This window comes from Mustela nigripes, chromosome 2, assembly GCF_022355385.1.
Source record: "Mustela nigripes isolate SB6536 chromosome 2, MUSNIG.SB6536, whole genome shotgun sequence".
Classification (NCBI taxonomy): Eukaryota; Metazoa; Chordata; class Mammalia; order Carnivora; family Mustelidae; genus Mustela; species Mustela nigripes.
Window position 1 is genome coordinate 6639264 of NC_081558.1, and position 25823 is coordinate 6665086.

The 25823-nt window shown below is 43.5% G+C and overlaps 1 protein-coding gene across 3 annotated transcripts; it reads left to right on the top strand.

Moving 5' to 3' along the window:
• Nucleotides 1–1615: 1615 nt before the first annotated feature.
• Nucleotides 1616–19533, top strand: ZNF317 (zinc finger protein 317). 3 transcript variants are annotated; one of them, XM_059388915.1, is made up of 8 exons: nucleotides 1616–1815; nucleotides 5502–5574; nucleotides 11770–11892; nucleotides 12574–12713; nucleotides 13185–13311; nucleotides 13735–13830; nucleotides 15401–15483; nucleotides 16194–19533. In XM_059388915.1, exons 3-8 carry the CDS (start codon nucleotides 11862–11864, stop codon nucleotides 17514–17516), a joined length of 1800 nt encoding a protein of 599 aa, XP_059244898.1. In that variant the 5' UTR covers nucleotides 1616–1815; nucleotides 5502–5574; nucleotides 11770–11861; the 3' UTR covers nucleotides 17517–19533. The 3 variants fall into 3 exon arrangements, with proteins under 3 accessions (XP_059244898.1, XP_059244899.1, XP_059244900.1); XM_059388916.1 differs by lacking the exon at nucleotides 5502–5574 and having other exon boundaries at nucleotides 16197–19533; XM_059388917.1 differs by lacking the exons at nucleotides 1616–1815; nucleotides 5502–5574; nucleotides 11770–11892; nucleotides 12574–12713 and having other exon boundaries at nucleotides 13152–13311.
• The last annotated feature ends 6290 nt before the right edge of the window (nucleotides 19534–25823 follow it).

Below are 25823 nucleotides of genomic sequence, written 5' to 3' on the forward strand. Positions count from 1 at the left end.
TCCCTGCTGAGCAGAGAGCCCGATGCGGGACTCGATCCAGGACCCTGAGATCATGACCTGAGCCAAAGGCAGTGGCTTAAACCACTGAGCCACCCAGGCGCCCCCTTTTTTTTAAAGATTTTATTTATTTATTTGACAGAGAGAGATCACAAGTAGGCAGAGAGGCAGGCAGAGAGAGAGGAAGGGAAGCAGGCTCCCCACTGAGCAGAGAGCCCGATGTGGCACTTGATCCCAGGACCCTGAGATCATGACCTGAGCCGAAGGCAGAGGCTTACCCACTGAGCCACCCAGGCGCCCCAATCATATCTTTATATAGAAATACGCTGTGCATGAAGTGTGTCCAACCTTCAGAGCACTATCCTCCTTAATAATACTTAGCACCAAGGAGTATTGCAGAATTTTCCTACTCTTAATTTTGAAGACTTCGGTGAGTGATATTTTTCCCTTTCATTCATTCCACCAATTAATCCTTGTGAGTTTACTGGGATTCAGCATTGACTAGACAAACTCTGATCCTGACCGAGCATTGTTTACTAATTTCAAATACCCAATTTCTGTTTTTATGCCCCCAGGTCCTGCCTGAGTCCTAACTGAATCTTCTCCCTTTTCTCCTCCTCTGTGCTGGCTCCAGATCTTTAAGATGTGACCCTTTCCCCTCTCTGGAGTTTCCCCCAGTCTTGACCCAACCACCCACTGCCCCAGGTCATTCCATTTTTGCTCTCCTCTCTGCAGTGGGCTTGTTCTGTCCCCGTCTTGTTCCTGTTAAGAGAAATCAGAATTACTTATTTTTCCCATTTGAGTCTTACAACAATTTAGGAGGTAGCTCATTTCTATAGAAGGGACAGGCTATAGGCACTATACTGAATGCCTGTCTTGGTGGAGTTGGAATTAGAACTCGTGCTAAGAAGCAGACACGGACCACTGTTGCATTCCTTTTGTAGTCACCTTCCCTCACTTGGAAGTTAGGCCTCCTAAACTTCTGGCTAAGGCATTGTAAGAGGACCACAAAACACAAACTCGTACTTTTCCAAGCCCCACCATGACTTCTCTTGACTCAGAAGCAAGGATAACTTTTTTTTTTTTCTTTTTTTTTGGCAGTGATCAGGCTCTGGGTAGACGGTCAAGGAAGAACTGAACGTTCCAGTGGATAGATGGCACAAACCAAAGGGTTGAGAGTGTTGTCAAGGTTTTTAGTGGACAAGTGGAAAGACAGGGTTGCTATTACTTGAGGTTGAGAGGGTGAAGTCAGGAGTTTGATCTGTGGCATTTTAAAAGTAGCTATAAAATAGCCAAGCTGAGAGAGCAAGTCTCATATGATCTGGAATCCAGGATAGATGTGTGGGGCTGTGGATGGAAATTTGAGCCTTGAGTGCATCCACAGTACTTAAAATGGTGAGATTCACTGCTACCACAGAGAGAACATAAGAAAACAGAAAGAAACCTGAGGACTGAGTCTCGGGATCCTGGAACAATTGGAAGTCTGTGGAACGCCAGACTCGTCCTGGGAACCACCACCTTGACCGTCTAAACTGAAGAACTACATTTCCCAGAATCCTTTCCGCCCCATGTTTCCGAGTTCGAGGCCGCTCATGAAGTCCCGCGAGATTTAGAAGGCGGAAGTGAAGCGGAAGCCATTGCTCTCAGGAGGCGATTGCGGCTATACACATGGGCAGGGGAGGGGTCCGTCGTGGCTTCGTCTGGGTTTTGGGGGACTGTCCGCTTCCCCGCCGCAGACCGGACCTGCTGTGTGCACTTGGCGTCCCTTCACCTGCAGCCTCCGTGACCTCCACTCCACCCGATTCTGCCCTCAGCCTTGTAAGCTCTGCTTTCCTCCCTTAACCCTTAACCCTCGGTTTTCCGAGAACGGGAAAGGCCCATAGGCAGAGACGAGTAAATGGGTTCAGGGACCTGGGACGGGAAAGTCCGGCAGCCCGGCGAGGAGTGCGCTTTGAACTCTGATCGGCGGTATGAAGCGCTGGAACGCGAGGACCGGAATGTAGGACCCCTGTGTTTATGACAAGGGGAAGGCAGTGGTGATCTGGTTTTATTATTATTATTATTTTTTTAAAGGACTCCTCGGGGTGGGGGAGGGAAAAGCCCCACGGAAGTGAGTTCAGGACTTGATGGTGCGGTCAGGGATGGGAGACCGCGAGGAGAGAAGCACATAATCCTTGGCTTTGCGGTCCATTTTCTCCCGGCATTAATAAGAGGCACGCTGGCTTTATGTAACATTTGTATTGAGTGTTGAATTTTAAATTTTTTAAGTTTCTGGTGCACTTACCTGTTTAGTTGACTCCCGTAAACAGCCTGTAACTAGTTTTAAAAGTTCACGTCAAAAAAAAAAAAAAAAAAAACCCACTTCCCTTCAACATTCTGTTAGTTTGAGACTTATCCATTAATATTTGTTGTGACTACTGATATTTTGCGTTGATTTTTACCGTCTTACGTGCTTGTTATTTATCCTTTTGACTGTCAGGTATTTTTTTAATTGGAATATAAAACATACGCCAAAAAGGGTACGAAAACACACACATTCTCTTTTTTTTAAGGGTTTAATCATTTTTTTTTAAGATTTTATTTATTTACCTGTCAGAGAGAGAGAGAGAGAGAGAGGGAGAGAGAGCGAGCGAGCACAGGCAGAGTGGCAGGCAGAGAAGAGGGAGAAGTAGACTCCCTGCCCAGCCAGGAGCCCGATGTGGGACTCGATCCCAGGCCCTGGGGATTATGACCTGAGCGGAAGGTAGCCGCTCAACCAGCTGAGCCAGATTAAATCCAGGCGTCGGGGTTTAATCATTTTTAATATGAATAATGGAAATTTATGACCCACTTAGAGTAGAATGGAATGAAAGCACTAACAAAGACATACGATGATGAAGTGTGGCAGTCAGGACCGTCAGATAAAAGGATGGTTAATGACGTGGTTAACTAATGTCCAGCTAGTGTCCAGAACCCACTTCACACTTTTGCTGTGTGCACACACACACACACACACACACACACCTCTCTCTCTCTCTCTAAAGCAAATCTACAGACCAGACCAAAAAGAGATGATAAAATCCTTGGAACCTGGGTGCTCTCCTGCATCTTCCTCTTTCCCCATGATTTCCTTTATGGATTTTACTGCTTACATGTTTTTCAAAAAAAAAAAAAAAAGCATTTCTTAATTTTGGTAATTATTTGTGAACGGACTCCCATTCTTAAGTGTTTTCAGAAATATCCTTTTTTCCATTAATGCAAGTTCAGTTTTTAATTGAGAGATTTCTGAGTATCTTGTAGATGAAGTAAGTACACTTAGCCATTCTTTTTCAGGCACTTCATGGCTTAAATTTTAGAGTCTGCGAAGTTCCACATACTGGAGTTTTATTTTCAAGTTGCATGGAATCTGTATATGAATTTGGATAATATTGGCATAATTCCGTTGTATCTTACAATTTATGTCTTTTTATTTATATACTGTAATGCCTTTCAGGAAAGTTTTAAAGGATTTAGAGTTTTTTGTTTTTTGTTTTAAGATTTTACTTGAGAAAGGTCATGCATAGGGGTGGGGCAGAGGGCAAGGGAGAAGCAGACTCCCCACTGAGCAGGGAGCCTGGGGGATCACTACCTCAGCCAAAGGCAGACCCTTAACCTGCTGAGCCACCTAGGTGCCCCTAGGGCTGTGTTGTGTAAGAGAGAGAGAGGGGTTTTTTTGTTGTTAGATTTATTCATAGGAGCTTTCATTTTTAGCGCTTAGGATTTTTCCCCCCAACCTCTTGGTGTATTGAATTTTGGTTGGTTTTTTGTTTGTTTGTTTTTAAATATTTTATTTATTTATGTGACAGATCACAAGTAGGCAGAGAGGCAGGCAGAGAGAGAGAGAGGGCAGGAAGCAGGCTCCCCGCTGAGCAGAGAGCCCGACTTAGGGCTTGATTCCAGGACCCTGAGATCATGACCTGAGCCGAAGGCAGGGGCTTTCACCCACTGAGCCACCCAGGTCCCCTGGGTTAGTTTTTGTATAGTGTTTTGAATGTTCTTCAAAGACAGTGTTATCATCTGTTTAGAATAAATAGATAATTTTTTTTACTTTCCATTTGCATCATTCATGTTTTATTTACTTATTTTTTTGGACGGGCTGAGGACTGGTAGCATTGCGCATTGCGTGGAGTTTGGATAGGAAACTCTAGCAGTCCTACATTTTTTTTTCTGAACTTGAAGAGAATTGACCTTGTTTGCTGGAGGCTTTTCTTTTTTTTTAATTTATTAGGCAGATACCACAAGCAGGCAGAGAGAGGGGGAAGCAGGCTCCCCACTGAGCAGAGAGCCCTATGTAGGGCTTGATCCTGGGACCCAGAGACCATGACCTGAGCCGAAGGTGGAGGCTTAGCCCACTGAGCCACCCAGGTGCCCCCGGGGGCTTTTTTTTTAAGATAGTAAAGGAGGCTCCCTACTTTTCCTAGTTTAAGAGTTTTTCCTCTTGAATGGTTTTAGGTTTTTAACGAGTGATTTTTTTTTTTTTTTTTCCTTTTGGCATCTACTTCGATATGTTTATCTTGTGTATCTCCAGCTCCGAAAACAATGGCTGGCTTATGGTAGGTGCTTCTACTGTAGTGCATTGAACAAATGAGTGAATACTTTGCTTTTCTTATTTATCTGATAATGTTGAGAATTAAACCAATTGATTTCTTAGTGATTCACTACATTTGCCTTGAAAAATAACTTGAGAAAGACAGGCACTGTTCTATCGATTTTTTGGCTTCTGTCTGCTAGTAAGTAGTTGGTTATTTGGATCTGTGTGTGAGTAAAATGGGCCTGCGATTTTCCTTTCTGTGTCAGGTTTATGCCAACCTCATAAAATAGGGTGGAAATACTCCCACTGTTTTCTAAACTCTGGAATATTTTGACTAAGAATAGAATCAGTTTTTCCTTAAAGGGGAGCTGTGCCAGAAGAACCATTTTGGTCTGGAGTTTTTGTTGTGGAAATTTTTCGAGCTCTTGATTCAATTCCTTTAAGGGTCTTAGTGATGTAAGAAGGATGTTAGGGTTCAGAGTCGACAGCCAAGAAAGGATTCTTGAGACGTTTTTGGTGCAAAGAGGTGGTTTTATTAAAGCACCAGGACAGAAATAAATAAGTAAATACAAATTTTTTTTAAAATTTGGAAAAGCACGAAGATGGGACCTGCGGGTAGAAAGAGCTGCACTGGGGTCACGAGGAGTGGCCCATTACATACTTTCAAGTTGGGTGGGGGTTAGGGACAGTGTAAGTCTCCCAGGTATTTTGGAATCAAGGTTTACAGGATTCTGAGGTTCTACCTATTGTTAGGAAAAGGTCATTTATTTAGTAAACCCGCAGTCATGAGACCCTTCAGATGTCCATCAGTGGGTCATATGCTTGGAGGATGATTGCCATCATGTATCTTGGGGGATAAAGGAGATGAAGGAAGTTTCTGAAGGAATTTTTATATGTTAAAGTAGACTTACAGGATCTGGGCAGCCGGGCTAAGATGGACTTTTGCTCTTCGCAGCGTGTTAATTAACATCAAAGCAGTCCCTAGAAGAATGTCACTCTGCCTGTTTCAAGGACTTGGCCAAGAGGCTGTAAGTAGTAAGGAAATTTAATAATTTTTCTTCTGGCTTTGTTTGCCTCATCAGTACGGCGTCTAAGTTCTTTATTTCATTATGGTGAATAAAATATCTTTAGAAATGTTTTCCTCCTAGCGGGGGTGCCTGGGTGGCTCAGTGGGTTAAAGCCTCTGCCTTCGGCTTGGGTCACGATTCCAGGGTCCTGGGATGGAGCCCCGCCTGGGACTCTCAAAGGAGAGCCTGCTTCCTCTGCTCTCTCTCTGCCTGCCTCTCTGCCTACTTGTGATCTCGATCTGTGAAATAAAAAAATAAAATCTTTAAAAAAAAAAAAAAAAGAAAAGAAATTTGTTCCTTCTAAGGTTTAAATTGTATAGTCAAAGTTGTTAATAAAGTTCTTACTAGAATTGCATAGTCAAAGTTGTTAATTTAAGTTCTTACTGTATTTTTAGTGTTCATCACATCTGTAATGTAATCCAGTTCTTCCTTTTTATATTTTCCTTGTTTAAAAAATAAATCTTGCCAGAATTTTGTCAGTTTTGTTTTTCTTAGAGAACTTTTGGCTTGATTGAGCCACTTCATTGTATGGATGTTTTCTATTTTAGAACTTTTCTGTTCTTTATAGCTTTCTTCCTTTTATTTTTTTGGGATGTTTCTTTCCAGTTTCTAACATTGCACACCTGTCACATTCCAGAGGATTCCAGTGGAATACCTTACTGCATTTCAGTTCTAAATATTGAATATTAGGACTTCTTTGACATATGAATTATTTAGGCTTTTTCCCCCCCTTAATATCCATTGCTCTGACAGTTTTCTGGTTGTCTTTTGGGCATTGTTTGCTAACCTCATTTTGCTGGTTTCATAGACAGATGCCATTTTCTGAGACACATCGTGCCAGTGTGGTTGCATTTTATAGTAGGTGTGGGATACGGTTTCATCCCGTTCAGTCTGCCTGTAGTTAATTGAATTGTCTGCTCGAACAGTATTAGTAAGAGCTCTGCTGGTGGCTTTGTCCATTTGCAGAGTTCTGCCCTTTTTTATTTTTTTCATGTGTTTGAGGCTATGAAAACATATATACAGCTTTTTCTTGAATTATACCTCTTTGTTCTATAATACCTCAGTTTTCTCGATGAACCATTCTGCCTTAATCCTTTCTGTCCAATTCTAATATGTTTAAGCAGCTTAAAAAAAAAGTGTGTGTGTGCACGCGCCCTGTATATCTTCTTTTTATTTCCATTCTTGTTTTATCTTTGTGTTTTAGATGGCTCTTATAAACAACATATAATTGGATTGTTTTTAATCCATTCTGAGACTCTTTGTATTTTGGTTGAAATATATTTAGTTGTTGAATTGGCCCTTTTTCTGTTTTTTTCTTTCCTCTAGCTGTCTTTGATTTAAATATTTTTCTTTAATTTCACCTTTCTCTCTGTCTATTTTTAAATAGATTTTATTTATTTATTTGCAAGCAAGGGGGTAAGGAGAAAGACAAGCAGACTCCATGCTGAGGGCAGAGCTCGACATGGGGTTCAGTCCCAGGACCTTGAGATCATGACCTGAGCTGAAATCTGGAGTCAGTTGCTAAACCAACTGAGCCACCCAGACACCCCTTTCTCCTTTTTGAATTTATTTATGTGTTATTTACCCTGAAGACATTGGCCTTAGAAGAAAGGGCAGACATCTCCATCCTTGTTAGTAATAGGAGAGGAAGAGAATATCCAAGACCAGTTTGGGGAGGAATTTCGGTAGAACTGGAGACCAGAGGGTTAGAAATACTCCTTTTTTTTTTTTTTTAAAGATTTTATTATTTATTTGACAGATAGATCACAAGTAGGCAGAGAGGCAGGCAGGGAGAGTGGAGGAAGCAGGCTCCCCACTGAGCAGAGAGCCCGATGTGGGGCTCGATCCTAGGACCCTGAGATCATGACCTGAGCCGAAGGCAGAGGCTTAACCCACTGAGCCACCCAGGCGCCCCAGAAATACTCCTTTTAAAGTCAAGTATAATTTACATTGAAGACAATTTATAGATGTTAGATCCAGTTTGATGACTTTTTTGACAGTTGTGTATGTTGTGTAATGACTAACTAAAAAAATTAAATGAAAATATGAAGAATATTTCAGTTGCTCCCGAAAGTTCCTCTTGTTTCTCTCAGTCTCTCCATCTCATACTCTTCCATCGAGACAGCCACTTTTTTCTGGTGACCAAAATAAACAAGTTTTGCCAACAACCGAAATAAGCTTGCCTACTTGTGGATGTCATATAACTGGAATTAGAGCATTTTTTTTGTGCCTAGTTTCTTTTTTTTAAAAAGATTTTATTTATTTGAGAGAGAGAGAGTGAGAGACAGTACAGTGAGGGGCAAAGGGAGATGGAGATTTCTCTCTGAGACGGATCCCGATGAGGGGCTAAATCCCAGAACTCTGGGATCATGACCTGAGCTGAAGGAAGAGGCTTAACAACAACCAACCGATGCCCTTGTATCTAGTTTCTTTTTTTCCTTTTTCCTTTTTTTTCTGAGATTTATTTATTTATTTGAGTGAGAGAAAGCACGAGAGGGGAGAGGACCAGAGGGAGAAGCAGATCCCTCCCGAGCAGGGAGCCTGATGCAGGGACTAGACCCTGGGACTCGGGGATGGTGACTTGAGCAGAATACAGATGTGTACCCGACTGAGCCACCCAGGCACCCTTCTGTCTAGTTTCTGTTGGCATTGTAGGCATTCAGCCATGTTGTATGGCTCAGTTTTTGTTCTCAGTATTCCATCGTACACACCACGATTTGTTTACCCATTCTGCTGTTGAGGTAGATTGTTCATAGTTTGGGGCTGTTATAAAATCAGATTGCTGTGAACATTTTTGTATAAGTCTTTGTAACATGTGTTTAGAAATTTATTTTGGGTAAATTTCCGTGAATAGAATGGCTGAGTCAAGTTGGAAGTTTACTTTTTTTTTTTTTTAATTTCTTAGAGAGAGAGAGAGAAAACAAGTAGGCAGAGCAGCAGGCAGAGGGAGAGGGAGAAGCAGGCTCTCTGCCCAGGAGGGAGCTGGATGTGGGGCTCGATCCCAGGACCCTGGGATCATGACCTGAGCTGAAGGCAGAGGTTTAACCCACTGAGCCACCCAGGCACCCCTGAAAGTGTACTTTTAAGAAACTGGCAAACTGTTGTCCAAAGTGGTTGAACTATTTCAACCCCAGCCATCCATCTTTTCCAACATTTGATGGCATTTTTTTCATTTTGGCCATTCCAGTGGATTGAAATCTTACATCTTCAGTTTTGTTTTACATTTATCTGATGACTAATGATGTTGACTACCTCTGTGAAACTTATTGGTCACTCATTAAATTTTGTGAAGTGTCTTGAGCCCCTTTTTTTGAGTTGGATTTTTTCTAATTTTGTAGGAGGTCTTTATATACTCAGAACATGAACTTTTCATTAAGTATATGTACTACAAACATTTTTTCCCAACCTGTGGCTTGCCTGTTCATTTTTTTTTAACTGAGGTATAATTGGCATAGCATTATATTAATCTCAGGTGTACAGTGTAAAGATTCAATATTTGTGTATGTTGCAAAATGATCAGAATAAGTCTATAGTTAATATCATCACCATACTTAGTTACAGATTTTTTTATCTTACGATGAGAACTCTCAAGATCAACTCCTAGTGGATTTCCCCTCAATATTCTTAAACTGAAGTAGAGTTAACACACCATGTTACAGTAGTTTGGGGTATAAAAACCTTATGCTTTGCTCACCACAAGTGTAGCCACTACTTGTCATCATACAGTGTTACTGCAGTACCTTGGACAGCGTTGCCTGCGTTGTACCCTTTTCCTTACCTGCCTTCAAATGTCTACTACAGCATTATTAACTATGGTCACCGTGCTGTGCCTTATATCGCCAGGACCTCCTCATTTTATAACTGGAAATTTGTACCTTTTAACCCCCTTCACCCATTTAACCCATCCCCTGCCTCAGTCACTCACCAGTCTGTTCTCTGTATCCATGAGGTTGTTTTCTGGTTCTTCTTTTTCTTGTGTTTTTTTGTTTTGTTTTGTTTTGGTTTTGTTTTCTGGTTTTTCTTAAAGATTCCACATAGAAGTGAAAACATAAAATATTTATTTTTCTGTCTGCTTATTCTAAGACTGCTTATTTCACTTTGTTTATGCAGTGATAAGAGAAAATGCAGTTATTTTTTACCCATTGAGTTCTTTCAGTACCATTTATTTATTTTATTTTATTTTTTTAAAGATTTTATTTATTTATTTGAGAGAGAGACAGTGAGAGAGAGCATGAGCAAGGAGAAGGTCAGAGGGAGAAGCAGACTCCCTGTGGAGCTGGGAGCCCGATGTGGGACTCGATCCTGGGACTCCGGGATCATGACCTGAGCCGAAGGCAGCCGTCCAACCAACTGAGCCACCCAGAAGTCCCTTTCAGTGCCATTTATAAAGAAGACTTCTTTCCTTCCTGAATCGCTTCGTTCTCTTACTGAAAATAATTTGTGCACATGTAGATTTGTTTTTAACTCTGTTCTGGTCCGTTGACCTATTTGTTACTCATTCCAGTAACTCTTCATTATTGTGGTAACTTAGAAGTGTGAATCCTCCAAATTTGTTTTTCTTTCTTAACATTATTCCAGCTTCCCTAGATCTTTTGCATTTTGTTATACATTTTTTAAAAGATTTTATTTGTTAGAGAGAGAGCACAAGTAGGGGGAGCGGCAGGCAGAGGGAGAGGCAGGCTCCCCACCAAGCAAGGAGGCTGATGCAGGACTTAATCCCAGGACTCTGGGATCATGACCTGACCTGGAGGCAGATGCTTCACCAACTGAGCCGCGCACACATCCTGTATTTATTTCCTTTTTATCTTCCGCCCCTCTCCCTCTGCCCGACCCTGAGATCAAGGCTTGAGTTTAAATCAAGAGTCAGATGTTTAACCAGCTGTTCCACTCAGCACCTCTGGTGTACATTTTGGCTGTCAACTTCTAGAGAAGAAGCCTCCTAGGATTTTGATAGGGATTGCATTGTATTGACTGGTACACTTAGGGAGAATAAATACTACCTTAATAATAATGACTCTTGTAGTCTCTGAAAATGATGTCCCTGCTTAGTTATTTAGGCCTTCAGTATTTTTCACCAGTGTTAAACAGTTTTTGTTGTCAAGGTCTTAAGCAGCTTTCAATTTACTCCTAGGTATTTAAAGTTTTTAGGTTACCGTAAATGGCTTTTTTCTTATATGTTTCATTTCCCACTTCTTTGCTGAGGTATGTTTTTTTAGTTGAGATTACAGTGAAATGAAAATAAGGTGATTTGTTGAAAGTAAGAGTAATGATAAGTTAGTTTGTGACTCAGGACAAACTGGTAGGATGCGTACGTGGTTTTGGGGAGGTTGTAAGGTCAGGTTGCATAGGACGCTTTTCTTGAATGTAGGTGCTCCTTTCCCGATGGAGTTTTGAAAGTTTGGGGTTGTGTGCAGCATCATTTTGCCAGGTACCTTCAGACAGGGGGTAAATGGCTGAAACCATCCAGGGCCGGTCTTTTGGTCAGTAGTAGTTACAATGGGCAGAGAGTCATGGATGTTACAGATCCACGATGACTTCTGGCTGGGTAGGTAGGGTGGTGAAAAAAGGTGATTTGCTGTCAGGGAACAAGATGGTAGGTACATGGGTGGCCTGGAGTCCTCTCTCAAGTGGGAGGGTTTGGGTGAAGTGTTATGGAGGAGGTTTTGTAGAGAGTAAGATTTCTGAATCAGTATCTGCAACATGAAGCTGATTCCAGTGACGAGAAGGCCTGGTCTATGGCCAGGGTGGACATGTTGGTGTATGTGTATGGAGTGTGCGGCCAAAAGGCTCTGGAGATTTGAACACGTGGTAATAGGTGGACCATCCCATGGCCGCTAGAACCATCTGAAGCCATAGTGAGCCTTGAAGTTGAAAGGAAGAAGGGAAATTGGAGCCCAGGCATTTATGAGTAAGGGAGTCTGACTGAGCTGTGCTCGGGGACAGATTACTTGGGAGAGTGGATCTGAATCTTGAGGCACATCAGGGACCTTCCCTACATCGCCTGGAGGATTTCCTGAAGATAAAGGCCCGAATTAGACAGAACTTGGCTGCTCTAAAGAGAAGATGCTGGAAAGCAAAAGTCACAGTTGTCCTTTGAGCCTGAGAGGCAGAAAGCCTTGGACTGCTTCTAGTAAGTCTTTCTCTCATTTGCTGCAGATGCCTGCTCGAAGAGTCCCGTGACAGCGGGAGGGACGCCTCCTACAGCCAGTGCCCAGTTGTGCAGGCAGATTGACGGTCATCCTCACGGGATGGCAGCCCTTGGTCTGTCTCCCACATGTGGTAAGTTCTGGGTGTGATGAATGGATGCCCTCAGAAGTCAGCTCTCGTGGCCCTTGGATTTCACAGAGCTCAGGGTTGTGCATGGCCAGAGGGAGGGCTGCCAGAGAGCATGGAGGAACCGAATAGGGGTAGGAGCAAAGTCTTGGTAGCCTCCCAGTGGCTGAGTCTGATTTGGGGTCTTTGTGGGTCTGGGTGAAGTAGGGATTGTTAGTTGTTGGTTTATAAGGAAGGACTATAATGGGCAACCCTTAATTAGTTTTTATTACTATTATCATTACTAAAGATTTCATTTTTAAGTAATCTTCGCATCCAACGTGGGGCTCAGACTGCCAATCCTGAGATCAAGAGTCATGTGCTCCACCACTTGAGCCAGACAGGCACCCGGTTGTATTCTTTTATCCATTTATTACTGTGGTGAATCTGAAGTAGCAGCTCTGCCTCTTAGAGCTTTAATTTCCTCACTCATTGATTGAGCATATACATCACTTTCTTTGTGGGTATGTGAGCCCACCATCCTTTCTCTGTCCCTGCGTGGAGCAGGGCTGCTCTGGCTCCTTACAAGACATGGCGTGTGTGAGAGACAGGGATAGGCACCGCACGCCTAGACAGCGGGTGTGGGCCAGTTTCCTGATCTCTGAGTGTCCGGCAGGCTCTAATCCTCATGGATCTGCTCTTCTCCAGCTGTGTCCCCCCAGGACCCCGCCTATATCCGTAAGTCGGAAGTTCCTCCTCCTTCCAAAGACCATTCCTGTTCTCAGGACGTGGAGCAATTTGCTCGCAATGGCCTGGAATGCCCTGTGCTGGCTGGTATTGGTTCTCAGGTAGGAGCTCTCTGGGCCCCTAGGGGTGGGAGAGGCACTTCCCTAGAATGCCCCCAGCACCACTTGTTCGAGTTCTTTGAGAGCCTCAGCCAGGCTGATCAGTGCCTGATCAGGGCACTGGGGGGAAAAAAGCCCGAGACGGCTCCAGTGTTCCCCGCGATATCAGGGACCTGGTCGGGGGAAATGAATTTGTGTAGCTGGCGGATCTCTCATCATAGAGCTCAGAAGGCTTGGGCTAGACATGGAGAGAGCTTTGGTCCCATGTCAGCAGTGTTTGAATTGGAAAAGATGAGATCATCTCATAGGAAGAATCTTGAGGACTGGCTTCTGGAACACATTTGAGACCCCAGAACCCCATCTGAAAATCCCGTGTGTGGAGTCTCTCCTGCCCAGGCTTCAGCCTCAGCCGTCTTTTCTGTGAACGCGATAGGCTGGTTTCTTAACTGACCCCAAATGTGTGTGGCGATTCAGGAGTCAGTGACTTTCCAGGATGTTGCTGTGGACTTCACGGAGAAGGAATGGCCCCTGCTGGATTCTTCTCAGAGAAAACTATACAAAGATGTGATGCTGGAGAACTACAGCAACCTCGCCTCTGTGGGTAAGGCTTGAGTCGCAAGTGTTTTTGTTCTAAGTACTTGGTGTGACCCCGGGACTGTGGGGAATTGGAACATAATTGTGACCAAGCCGACCTGGTGCTGCCCCCACCCCACCCCCAGTGTCTCCTGGTGGTTGTTGAGACCTGTTCGTTCCCTTGACCTTAGACGTTGTCATGTGTGTCTGAGTTAGGTTTCTGAGTTAGGAAATCCTCATTCTTTTGAAGGGCAGTGCATGTGGGTGTTGGTGGTGTTGTGTTTTATGAAAGCCTTTCACTGTGTTCCTTAGAAATTTGGCACCATCATTTTGCCGCTCCTAAGTCAGACTTGTCCGTCTTCAGAACACTGAAGACCAAAACACTGACCCCAGCGTAACGGAGGGCTTGTTCTCTCCACGATCCTCAACACACGTCTTTCCCTGTGAGTAGGGTATCAGGTGGGCAAACCCAGCCTCATCTCCCACTTGGAGCAAGAAGAGGAGCTGAGGACCGAGGAGAGGACACGTCACCGAGCCACATCTCCTGGTAAGCAGCAGGCAGACGCAGGTGCTTCTGGGTACCTGCTGATTCGGTGATGCGATGGAGGAAATGCTTGTCGGTACCTGTTCCGTTCAGTGATGGGATGGAGGGAGAGCCACTAGGAAATGCCACCCAGGGAAATTTAAGCATGAACCCTCCCCATTCTGTCACAGGCGCTTTGGTCTCTCTGTCCTCTCCAGGGTGTTTGCCTATGTGTGTATTTCTTTTGTCGCTTTCCCTTACCTACTTACTTTTTGCTGAGATAGAACTGACGTGACACTGTGGTAGTTTCCGGTGTACAACATAATGATTCAATATTTGTATGTATTGCAAAGTGATCGCCACGGTACGTGTCATTAACATCCATTGCCGCACAGTTAACAAAAGTATTTTTTCCTTGTGATGAGAACTTTCCAGATTTACTGTCTTAGCAACTTCCGTGCATTGCAGTATCTTTCACTGCAATGGGTGATACATCCCCAGGACTTCTTTCATCACTGGGAGTTTGTACCTTTGATGTCCCTTTTGTCCCCCTTCACACCCATTTTGTCCACCCACCACCTCTGACAACTACCACCAGTCTGTTCTCTGTGTCCGTGAACTCGGTTGTACTGTTTTTGGGGGAGGGGAGGGTGGTTTGGTTTGGTTTTTGGTTTTTGGTTCTTAGATTCCACACTTCGGTGAGATCCGGTATGCCTTTCTTTGTCTAACCCCACTTAGCAGTATGCCCTCCATCCTTGTTGAAAATGGGGAAATGCCTTTCTTTTTTATGGCTGAATAATACTCCATCGTCTGTATATACCCCATTTTCTTTACTGTATCTACCGGGGCGGGGGGCACTTAGATCAGTCCCGTTGCCTTGGCTGTTGTAAATGATGCTGCTTTGAATGTGGGGATGTGGGTGTCTTTTCAGGGTGGTGTTTTTGTTTTCTTTGGGTAAATTACTAGAAGCTGAATTGTTTGGAGTCCCCTTTAAATGTGACATGTCCACATGAGCTTTGTCCCCGCCTTTCATACTCCACATTCCTGGTCATACTTTTCCATTGTTATCAGTGTCAGTCTTTGAAGAATTTATTCCTTAGGGAATCAAGTTAAATGTCCTCCCTGTCACTGGCAGATGTCTCACACAGCCACGGTTCACAGACATCTTTTTTTTTTTTTTTTTTTTAATTTCTTTTCAGCGTAACAGTATTCACTGTTTTTGCACCACACCCAGTGCTCCATGCAATCCGGGCCCTCTCTAATACCCACCACCTGGTTCCCCCAACCCTCCACCCCCCGCCCCTTCAAAACCCTCAGATTGATTTTCAGAGTTCTTCCTTCTCCTCTCTAACTGCCCTTGTCCTCCATGCTATTTGTTATGCTCCACAAATAAGTGAAACCATAGGATAATTGGCTCTCTCTGGTTCATAGACTTTTTTCCTCACGTGTGTTTCTCCCCTTTGACATCACCTTTCCTTCTTTAGGGCTCATATTGCAAAGAAATCCCCCCTGTTTCTGTCACTACCATCTCCCCGTCTTCTTTCTGCAGCTACTATTTCTCTCCCCAGGTTAATACTTTACCAATTTGTTTCAGATTGGGAGACTCCATCTAAAAACAAATGGTCCATCCTCATGGAAGATATTTTTGGGAAGGAAGCACCCAGCAGTGTGATAGTGGTAAGATTCCCTTGGGATAATCCCAGGTCTCCCGTGCTGGGAGGAGACAGGGACAGCCTCGGAGAAGCAGATCTAGAACCAAGTGAGTGGCCTTCCCTGAGGGGCGGTTGTTTCAGACACTTGACTGTCACAGCTTAGCGGGGAAACTCTAAACCTAGCTTTAAATTTCTTGGCTTAGGTTATGACAACCAACTCTTTCTGTAACTGTGCCTTAGGTAGTAAGTGTTAGGGCTGGATTCAGATTTAAACGGTTAACAAAATATGCATGCAAAAAGCTTTGTGAAGGTCTTATCTGTGGAGCCTTAGGGGGTGGCATCCAGCCCTTTTTTTTTTTTTTTTTTAAGATTTTCTTTATTTATTTGATAGAGATGACAAGTAGACAGAGGAGCAGGCAAAGAGAGAGGAGGAAGCAGGCTCCCCACTGAGCAGAGAGCCCGATGTGGGGCTCGATCCCAGGACCCCAGGATCAGGACCTGAGCCAAAGGCAGAGGCTTTAACCCACTGAGCCACCCAGGTGCCCCGGTGTCCTGCATTTTATGTGATCGAGCCCAGATGGGGCAGGAACAGGGTTTTGGCACTGTAGATCACAAGGTCACTCGTCACAGTGATGCGCTTCTGCTTCCATCCGCTCGTGTGGGGATGACTAGATGATTTATAGGAACGTGGTGAGTTGTGGGAAGTGCCTTAGTCAGCGTTCCTCTCTTAATCAGCAGGAAAGAACTCATCTTGGAGAGAAATCCACCGAGTACGCCCACCTGTTTGAAGTCTTCAGCATGGGCTCTCATCTTACTCAGCAGATGGGCAGGCACGCTGGCAAGAGGCCCTATCACCGCCGGGACTGTGGGGCCGCTTTTAAGAATCGGCCCCATCTCGCCCAACACGTGAGCATTTACAATGGGAGGAAAATGCACGAATGTCACCAGTGCCAGAAAGCCTTCACCACGAGCGCGTCCCTCACACGACACAGGAGAATACACACGGGGGAGAAGCCCTACGAGTGCAGCGCCTGCGGGAAAGCCTTCAACGATCCCTCTGCCCTCCGGAGTCACGCGAGAACTCACCTCACAGAGAAGCCCTTTGACTGCAGCCAGTGTGGAAATGCCTTCCGAACCCTCTCCTCCCTGAAGATACACATGAGAGTTCACACTGGGGAGAGACCTTACAAGTGTGACGAGTGTGGGAAGGCCTACGGCAGGAGCTGCCACCTCATTGCCCACAAACGGACACACACTGGAGAGAGACCGTACGAATGCCACGACTGTGGGAAAGCGTTCCAGCATCCGTCCCATCTCAAAGAGCACGTCCGCAATCACACCGGAGAGAAGCCCTACGAATGCACACAGTGTGGGAAAGCCTTCCGATGGAAGTCGAACTTCAATTTGCACAAGAAGAACCACACGATAGAGAAAACATACGAATGTAAAGAATGTGGGAAATCCTTTGGTGATCTCCTGTCGCGGAGAAGACACATGAGAATTCACGTCGTCAAGAAACCCATTGAATGTAGACAGTGCGGGAAAGCGTTCCGAAACCAGTCCATTCTTAAGACACACATGAACTCTCACACTGGAGAGAAACCCTATGGGTGCGACCTGTGTGGGAAAGCCTTCAGCGCCAGCTCGAACCTGACCACACACCGGAAAATCCACACTCAAGAGAGACGCTATGAGTGTGCGGCCTGTGGGAAGGTGTTCGGGGACTACCTGTCCCGGAGGAGGCACATGAGCATTCACCTGGTAAAGAAACGTGTTGAATGTAGGCAGTGTGGGAAAGCCTTCAGAAACCAGTCGACCCTCAAGACACACATGAGAAGTCACACAGGAGAGAAGCCGTACGAGTGCGATCACTGCGGGAAAGCCTTCAGCATCGGCTCCAACCTTAATGTGCACAGGAGGATACACACTGGCGAGAAGCCCTACGAGTGCCTGGCCTGCGGGAAAGCCTTCAGTGACCATTCGTCCCTCCGGAGTCATGTGAAGACTCACCGGGGAGAGAAGCTCTTCGTGTCATCCGTGTGGAAGAGGCTCCAGTGACGCGTCATCTTTAAGGGAAGCCACAAGAGCTTAGACTGGGAAGAAGCATTGTTGGTGTGAGGGAGGCAGGAGCACTTTGATGAGCTCTACTGGACACAGAAGAGTACGTACTCTGTGACAGGAGAGACCCAGTTTGTGTCATGGCTGCGGAAGAGCTGTTTCTTCTCATCACTGTGGGGTTTGTGAGGACTCATGTTGGGGGCAAAGACATAACCTGTGCAGAAGCCAACTGTGTACATCCAGCTCTTTGAGGAAAATGAGGACTTCAGGGAGAGAAACCGTAGCTTCGTATTTAAAGTCAAAATGACTTTGGCACCACCTGGCACTTTCAGGGCATCTGAGTAAGCACAGTAGGGAGAACCTCTGTAAATCCGCTGTCTGGGCAAACCTTTGCCGGTCTCACTCTGTATTCCTCATAAAAGAAATCATACTAAGGAGAAAAACTTGTAAAGTAGGAATGTGCAAAGGTCTATAATAGGTCAGAAAATGGGCCAACTGCCTATTTTTGTATGGCTTGCAAGCTAAGAATGGTTCCATTTTTGTTTATAAAGATTTTGTTTATTTATTTGACACACAGAGAAAGATCACAAGTAGGCAGAGAGGCAGGCAGAGAGAGCGGGGAAGCAGGCTCCCTGCTGAGCAGAGAGCCCGATTCGGGGCTCGATCCCAGGACCCTGAGATCATGACCTGAGCCAACGGCAGAGGCTTAACCCACTGAACCACCCAGGTGCCCCAGTTGTTCCATTTTTAAAAGGAGAAAAATGTGTGACAGATACCATTTGCAACTCACAAAGCCTAAAATGCTTGCTTTCTGGTCCTTTACAGGAAAACATGGCCAGCCTTGGGTCTACCGCAGCAGTTTCTAACCGGGGGTGATTTTGCTTGTTTGGAGACATTTCAGGTTGTTAAAACTGGGGGGAGATCCTTCTGGCACACAATGCACAGGAGTCCCTCCAGCAGAGAATTACGCAGCCCAAAATGTCAGTATTGCCGAGGTTAAGGGACAGCTAAGGGATTCACAGTTTTTGTGAAATGTTATTCATGCTAGGAGAGGTTTCTACTTAAAACTTCAAAAAATACAATCATTGTAATTCAGGGAACGTGAGAACCCACACTTTAGACAATCCCCACGTGGAGATGACTCTAGCCACAGCCCCCCTCACTTGTGCTTAGGAGAATTGCTACCCTGGTGGAATTTTCCATTGACCATAAAATTTCATTTGTCAGTCTTTATTCATGAAAACAGACCCCAGCTCGTTAATTTGTAGTCTCTGTTTTTAAGATCATGCTCCTCTAACGCTAATGCTTTATCACAGGTTTGTATATAATATTTTTATTATAATTCCATTCCCGATACATGTTAATTTCCTTCTGGATAACTTACTTGACCAGTGGACTGGTTAGAATTATGTTACATACTGTGTAACGTGGGTATTTTTTAATACCTGTTTATTATGAGTATCTAATTCAGGTGTACTGGATCACCACACAATGTCTTCCATCCGATGGATCCTCTGGAATGTTCTTGGTTTCCTGTCCAGCTGAGAGGGACGTACACCTCTCATTGCTCTCCCAGTGTCTTCTCTTTATGTCAGGAAAATCCAGCTTTTGTCAGATTACTGACAAATGCTATTTTTAAAAGCCTCTTGCGACTTTTCTGCGGTTAGTAAGTCTTTGTCTCACAGTCTGGCTGTTGACAGATCAGCAGATGTCCCTGTGCGGGCTGTGAGAGAAAGTGCTTGAAAAGGAGTTCTCCCTAATTGGATTCTTCTATGTTTTGTTTTGCTGTTGGCCCTGCTGCTCACCTTGCAAGGAAACCAAGTACCTGGTGTTACAGGAGCGGTCTTGGGACCATGAGGATGCAAGCCACAGGCTCCAGAGGAACCTGCAGAAAAGTCACAATGATCCTGGCCTCCCCAATAGCTTCTTTGTCTCCACTAGCCATGGATTTGTTATTTCCAGACTTCCTATTACAGGAGAAAAAAAATAAAACATTACTGGAGTAAGCAGCTTTGGATATTTCATTGTTTGTCAATTTAATAATTTTTTCAGTCGGGGGAGGGTTCCACTCCTGGTGTTTGCCGTCTCATACATACACTCAGTCCTTGGAAGGTTCTATAACTGCTGTCTGTGGGGTTATTACCGGCTTAACACTTGGAACTGTTGGAAATGGGGTTTTTTTTTACATCTTTAAGCCACGTTTTAAAATTGTACTTCAAGTCTTTGACATACTTAAGTATTTAAGTTCTTGACTTCAAGTGTATCAGTTTTTACAAAAGCCCTAAGAAGCCAGTACCAGCACTGTCTCCCCCTGGCAAATGGAGAATCAAAGGCACACAGTCCAGGTTCAGGCCGGTCCTAGTGCTGGTGTTTGAGTCCATGCTTCCTCTTGTGTCAGGCCCCATTCTGTCTATGCCCCACATCTAGAGCAGCGAATTGGGATTTTTGCCCTCATGGGGCTTACATTCTGCTTAGGGTAAGGCGCCTGATAAACAAATGAGTAACTAAATATATCGTATATCAAGTGGTGGTACATACAGTGAAGGCAAAATTAAGCATGGCGCTAGTGAGGGAGTGCAGGGATTCAGCAGACCGGTCAGATGGGCAGGGAAAGAGTGAGCTCAGCCAGAGAGTTGGGTGTTCGAGCGGAGATGTCCTTGAACTCCGAGTGCGCCATATGTAATCGGGAAGAGCACCCTTGGCAGTTCACGGGCCGTGAGAACGAAAACTCGGCCTGCGACCGCCATGCAGTAGCAACGAGGCCAGTGTGGCTGGAGTGGAGGAAGCTTGGGAGTCACAGAAGATGAGGCCAGAGCTGGGTCAGGATCCCGATCTTGTGGGTTTCCTGGAAGGACTTTGCCTTTTATCTTTCACGTGGTAGGAAGTCGGTGGAGGGCTTTGAACAGAGGGGTGGTGACTGTCCAAGTTCTGTTTGAATCGCTGGCTTCTGAGTTGACAGACTAAGGAAGGACAAAGGACAAACAAGCCTGCTAGCAAGCCATTGCAGAATACAGTTAAGAGACACTAGGGGCCAGGCTGGTGTTAGCAGGGGAGGTCTGAGAAGCACAGGGATGAATGTAGCTGTTAATTTTCACTACCAGACAGCAATCATTTATTCCCCGGCAGTGCACCTTTCCTCTCGCTGACATGACTTACAGTTAGTTCCATTTTCCCCAGTTAAGAGCATGGCTACTTTAGGAGATGGGGTGCATACTTTGTGGAGCCTTGGTGAGTTATCCCAGAAGCAAATTGCCGGTGTGAGGTCTGTGCATGTTCGGCTTAACGGTATTGATGCCAAAATCATGTCTACAGTGTTGTGTGTGTGTTGTGTGTGTGTGTGTGTGTGTGTGTGTGTGTAAACGTTTAAAACAGGTTTGACTGAAAACACAAAAATGCTTAATTCACACACATACAACTTAATTATTATGTGAACAAATCCATGTGATCAGGCAAGAAGAATAACTACCAGCATAGCTGACATCCCTTTGCCTTGCGCCCACAACAAACCCTGCCCTACTGTGCATGGGTAACCAGAATTCTGACTACCCACACGGCGTGGGTTTTTTGTTTTTGTTTTGTCTTTGAGCTCAATACGGAACCATACGCTATGTGTTCTTTTGTCGGTCTGACTTCGCTCATTATTTCTGTGAAATTGATCCTTAGCATTTAGAGTATTTCTAGCTAGTATATTTTGTGTGTATGTGTGTGTGTGCGCGCGCGTGCATATTGAACACTGAATGTTCCACAATTATTTAAGCAGCTTGTGTCAGTGGACATTTCACTTTTCAGTTGGGGGCTGTTGTGAATAATGCTGCTACAAACATACTTCAGCGTTCCTGATCATGCACAGGTGCATGTATATTTCTCTTGGGTGTATACCCTGGACTGAAATTGCTGGGTCTTACAAGGTGCGTATGTTCATTTTTGTAGATGACGCCAAATTTCGAAAGTGCTTGTGCAAGGTTATTTCCCAGCAAGCTATTTTGTAGAGTTGGATAAAGTACTAAAGTTGCCTGCCTTTTTCTTACTGTGATGTATGTATTACGAATCCTCTGGATGGGAGTCTTGCATGCTCTCTCCCACTCTGTGGCTTGTCTACAGTGTTTTAAGTGGTGTCTTTGGTTGAAATGAATTCCTAATTTTAATTTTATGGACAGTTCTTGCATGAGAAATATTTGCCACCCAGAAGGCAAGAGGACATTCTATGATTTCTTCTACAAGTTGGTTTTGGCTTTGGTTTGGTTTTTGGCTTTAGTATATACCTGTAGATCTATGTTTAGATCTATAGTCCATGTGAAATTAATTGTTGTATGTACTGTGTGAGCTGTTAATCTTAGTTTTATTTTTTCCATATTGACCCAGCATTGTTTATATAAAAAGTACATCTTGGCCCTAAGAATTGGAGATGTATCTTTGTCATATATTGAATTCCATGTGTATCTGGTTTAATTCTGGGCTTTTTAGTCTACTGATTTATTTGTTTATGCCCCTTGCCACAGTGTTTAAATTATAAGAAGCTTTATAATAAGCTTTAATGTTTGGAATGTCTAGTTCCCCCTCATATTATTCTTTTTCAGTGTCTTCCTAGGTATTCTTGTCTGTTTTTCTTTTAAGATTATTTTTTTCTCTTAAGTACCCTTTATAACCAACGTGGGGCTCAAATTACAACCCGAGATCAAGAGTCACATGCCCAGCTGACTGAACCAGCAAGGCACTCTTATATGCACTTTCCTATTATCTTGTTGAACTCTATTAAAATTACCTTGTTGGTATTTTTATTGTCATTGCCTTGAATTTATAAGTTAACTTGAGGAGAACTAACAATTCTGTATTGTAAAGTCATCTTATCCAAGAACAAAGGGTATCTCTCCATTTGTTCAGGTCTATTTTAGTGTTTATCTGGAATGTTAAAAAGTTTTCCTTACACAAGTTTTATACATTCCTGTTACGTTTTCTCTAAGTATTTAGTCATTTATTATAAATGAGCTTTTCTCCATTATGTTTTCTGTTCACAGTTTTTGTACATGAAAGCTACTAATTTTGTAACTTGCCAGTGCACTGAATTAGTTTTTGAGTTAGTTGTATTACTGGTTTTCTAGGTACGCTGCCGTATCACTTGCAAATTGAAATATCTTGTTTACCAGTTCTACACCTCTAATTGTTTTTGGTTGTCTAATTGCATTGGCTAGTAACCTCTAGTACAGTGACAAATAGTAGCAGAGATAGAGGTCATCCTTGCCTTTTTCTAGAGGAGGTTCTCCTGTTGTTTTCCCATTAATTAAGATAATGTCTTTTAGAACTAAGATGTTATATTTATTTTATCATATTGAGAAGATATCCTATATTCTTGAATGTTTTGTCATGAATGGGGGTTGAATTCTGTCAGGTTTTTTGAACATCTATGAAGAGGATCATGAGTCTTCTGACTTATTAATAAAGTATGTGATACTAATAAATATTTCAATATTCAACAAAACTTGCATTCCTGGAGTGAATTTCACTTGTTCGTGGTCTATTATTTTCTAAATGTGGTGCTGGATCCTTTTTGCTAGTATTTTGTTTAGAAGTTCTCATTGGTATTAATGTATGATAATTGGTCTGTACTTTGTACTGTGTCTGGTTAGGTATCAGTATTATACCTGCTTCATAAAAAGTATTGGGAATTTTTCCTTCTGAGTGCTTGGGGATAATTTATATGGCATTAGGACAATGTGGGTTTTGGATGATTTGGTAGAATTCCCTTTGAAACCATCTGAGTCATGTCTTTTAGTGGTATATTTCTTTAGGAATTTTCTCTCATAGAAATTAGTCTTGAGCTTTCTAACTTGAATGAGTATTGGTAATCTGTATTTTCCTTGGAAATTGTCTATTTCATTTAGCATGGAGATCAGCAAAGTAGTTAAGGATTTTTAAAATGTTTTCTGTTTTAGTGGTCATCATCTCTTTTTATATATTTACTTGCTCTTTTCCTGGGTCAAATGAGCTATTGCTTTGTTTGCTTGTTTAAAAATGAAATTTTGACTAATTAGACCTATTATTTTTCTGTTTTCCTCTTTACTTTCTGCTTTTATCTCCACTCCTTCCTTACACTTTGTTTTGGTTTATTTTTTCTTTTTTTTGCTTTTTTTCTTAACCAGCAATTAATTTATTCTTAATCTTTCATTTTATTAAGTGCTTTCTGCACTGAATTTTCCTCTGATTACTGCTTTAAGTTGCATTCCATGGCTTCTGATACATAGTTTCCATCATCACTGTTTCTTTGAAATTCTGTAATTTCAGTTTATACTTCCCTTTTCATTCAGGAGTTAATAAGGGGTTTTTAAGTTTCCCAGTAGGGTTTTTTTTTTTTTTTCATTTTTGTTCATGAATTACAGGTTTATTGAATGTTGAGTTTCTGCAGTTTGAATATAATAAGCCTAGATAGAGATGTGTTGGGTGGGGGATGGGGGGGTTTGCATTAATCCTACTTTGATGATCTCTCAGTTTTCTGGATCTGTTTGGTGTCTGTCACTAATTTGGAAAGTTCTCATCAGTTATTACTTAAAATATTCTGTTTTTTCCTGTTAATTCTCCTCCTACCTTGATATTCCATAACACCTACATTACACTTTTTATAAATTGTCCCATGGTTCTTGGATATTTTGTCTTTCATCCTTTTTTCCTCCCCCTCTTTGTATTTCTGTTTTAGAAGTTTCTATTGAAGCGTCTTCAAGTTCACCAAGTCTTCTCAGCCAGGTCCAGTCTGCCACACCCATCAAGGACAGTCTTCACTTCTGTTGCTGTGTTTTTGCTTTCTGACATTTCCTTTTGATTCTTAAGAGTTTTCATTTCTCAGCTTATGTTACTCATTTGTTCTTGCACATTTGCTTTTTCCATTAGAACACAAAGCATGGGGGCACCTGGGTGACTCAGTGGGTTAGGCCTCTGCCTTCACCTCAGGTCATGATCTCAGGGTCCTGGGATTGAGTCCCGCCTCGGGCTGTCTGCTCAGAGAGGAGCCTCCTTCCCCCTCTCTCTCTGCCTGCCTCTCTGCCTACTTGTGATCTTTCTCTGTGTGTCAAATAAATAAAATCTTAAAAAAAAAAAAAAACCAACAACATGTAGCATGTTAACTATAGTTATTTTAGATTCCTGGTCTGACCGTTCCAAAATCTGCTATAACTGAATCTGGTTCCAATGCTTATCTCATGTTAGACTGTTCTTACTTTGCCTTTAACATGCCTTGCAGTTTTTGTTTCTTTGTTGTTCTTTTATTTTTAAGTTGAACATGATGTGGTAGGTTAAAGGATCAGCAGTAATAGCCCCTCAGTGTGTTTTAGTTTTTCTGACTAGAGGTTAGTCTGTGTTCATGGGGTGCTGTAGCTATTATGTGAGAGGCCAGAGTTTCCTCTGGTGTCCCTCTTTCCTTTGGGTTCTAGAGATTCCTTAAATCTGGATTAAGACTAGCAACTTTTTAAACTAGTCCTCTTCATACAGGAGATCCTTCTCATTCTTCAGTTACAAGCAACAGGAGTTTCTTGTTTTGCCAGTGGCAAATTTGAATACTTTACCAGATAAACCTGCTGTCCTCTGCACACCACTGTGAGGTGGTCTTTTGCCTACAGAAGACACAGGTGAGAAGAGTGCTTACCTGCTAGAAACAAACCATTCATTTGCCAGGTGCTTACACTGCAGTGGATCAGTTTGGCTGATGGTGCATGGCGAACAGGGGTGCATGGTCATGGGTTTGCGTCCTCCATTTGCCTTCCTGGAATCTCTGCACCCTTCCTTTCCACGTGCAGTGCCTCCACACAGGCAATTGTGTGAGCAGTGATGGCACTTGCACATCTGTGAGCAGAAGTGCTCAACGTCCCAAAGGCCTCGGTGAAAGTGTTCCCAGGCTCATTAGTGAAGAGCAGTCATTGGCATTTGCTGGGTCGGTGGGGAAGAAAAAAGGTGTACCCTAGAGGCCAGGCCCAGGAGGAGGAGAGCACTTTCTCTGCATTGATGAAAGTGGGGCTGTGTAATTAGGAGCCTTGGGAATCCAGCACAGCTACACAGTCTGTGCAGTCCCATAATCACATCAATTACAGGAGGAGAAGGAAAACTCAATTCCCAGTGACACCTCAGTGGCCTGGAACTCTTGCTTCTCCTTGCACTGCCCTGCTGTTGTCAGGACAAATGTCATCTCGCACATGATCTCTCTGGAGAGACCTTCTAATTACACTCTTGCCCAGTCTTCATGTTTTACTCTAGCTTTCTGTCCTTTGGTTCTTTCCACTAGGAACCAGCTATACCCTCTACTGTTTTGGGAACTCCAGTCCAGTC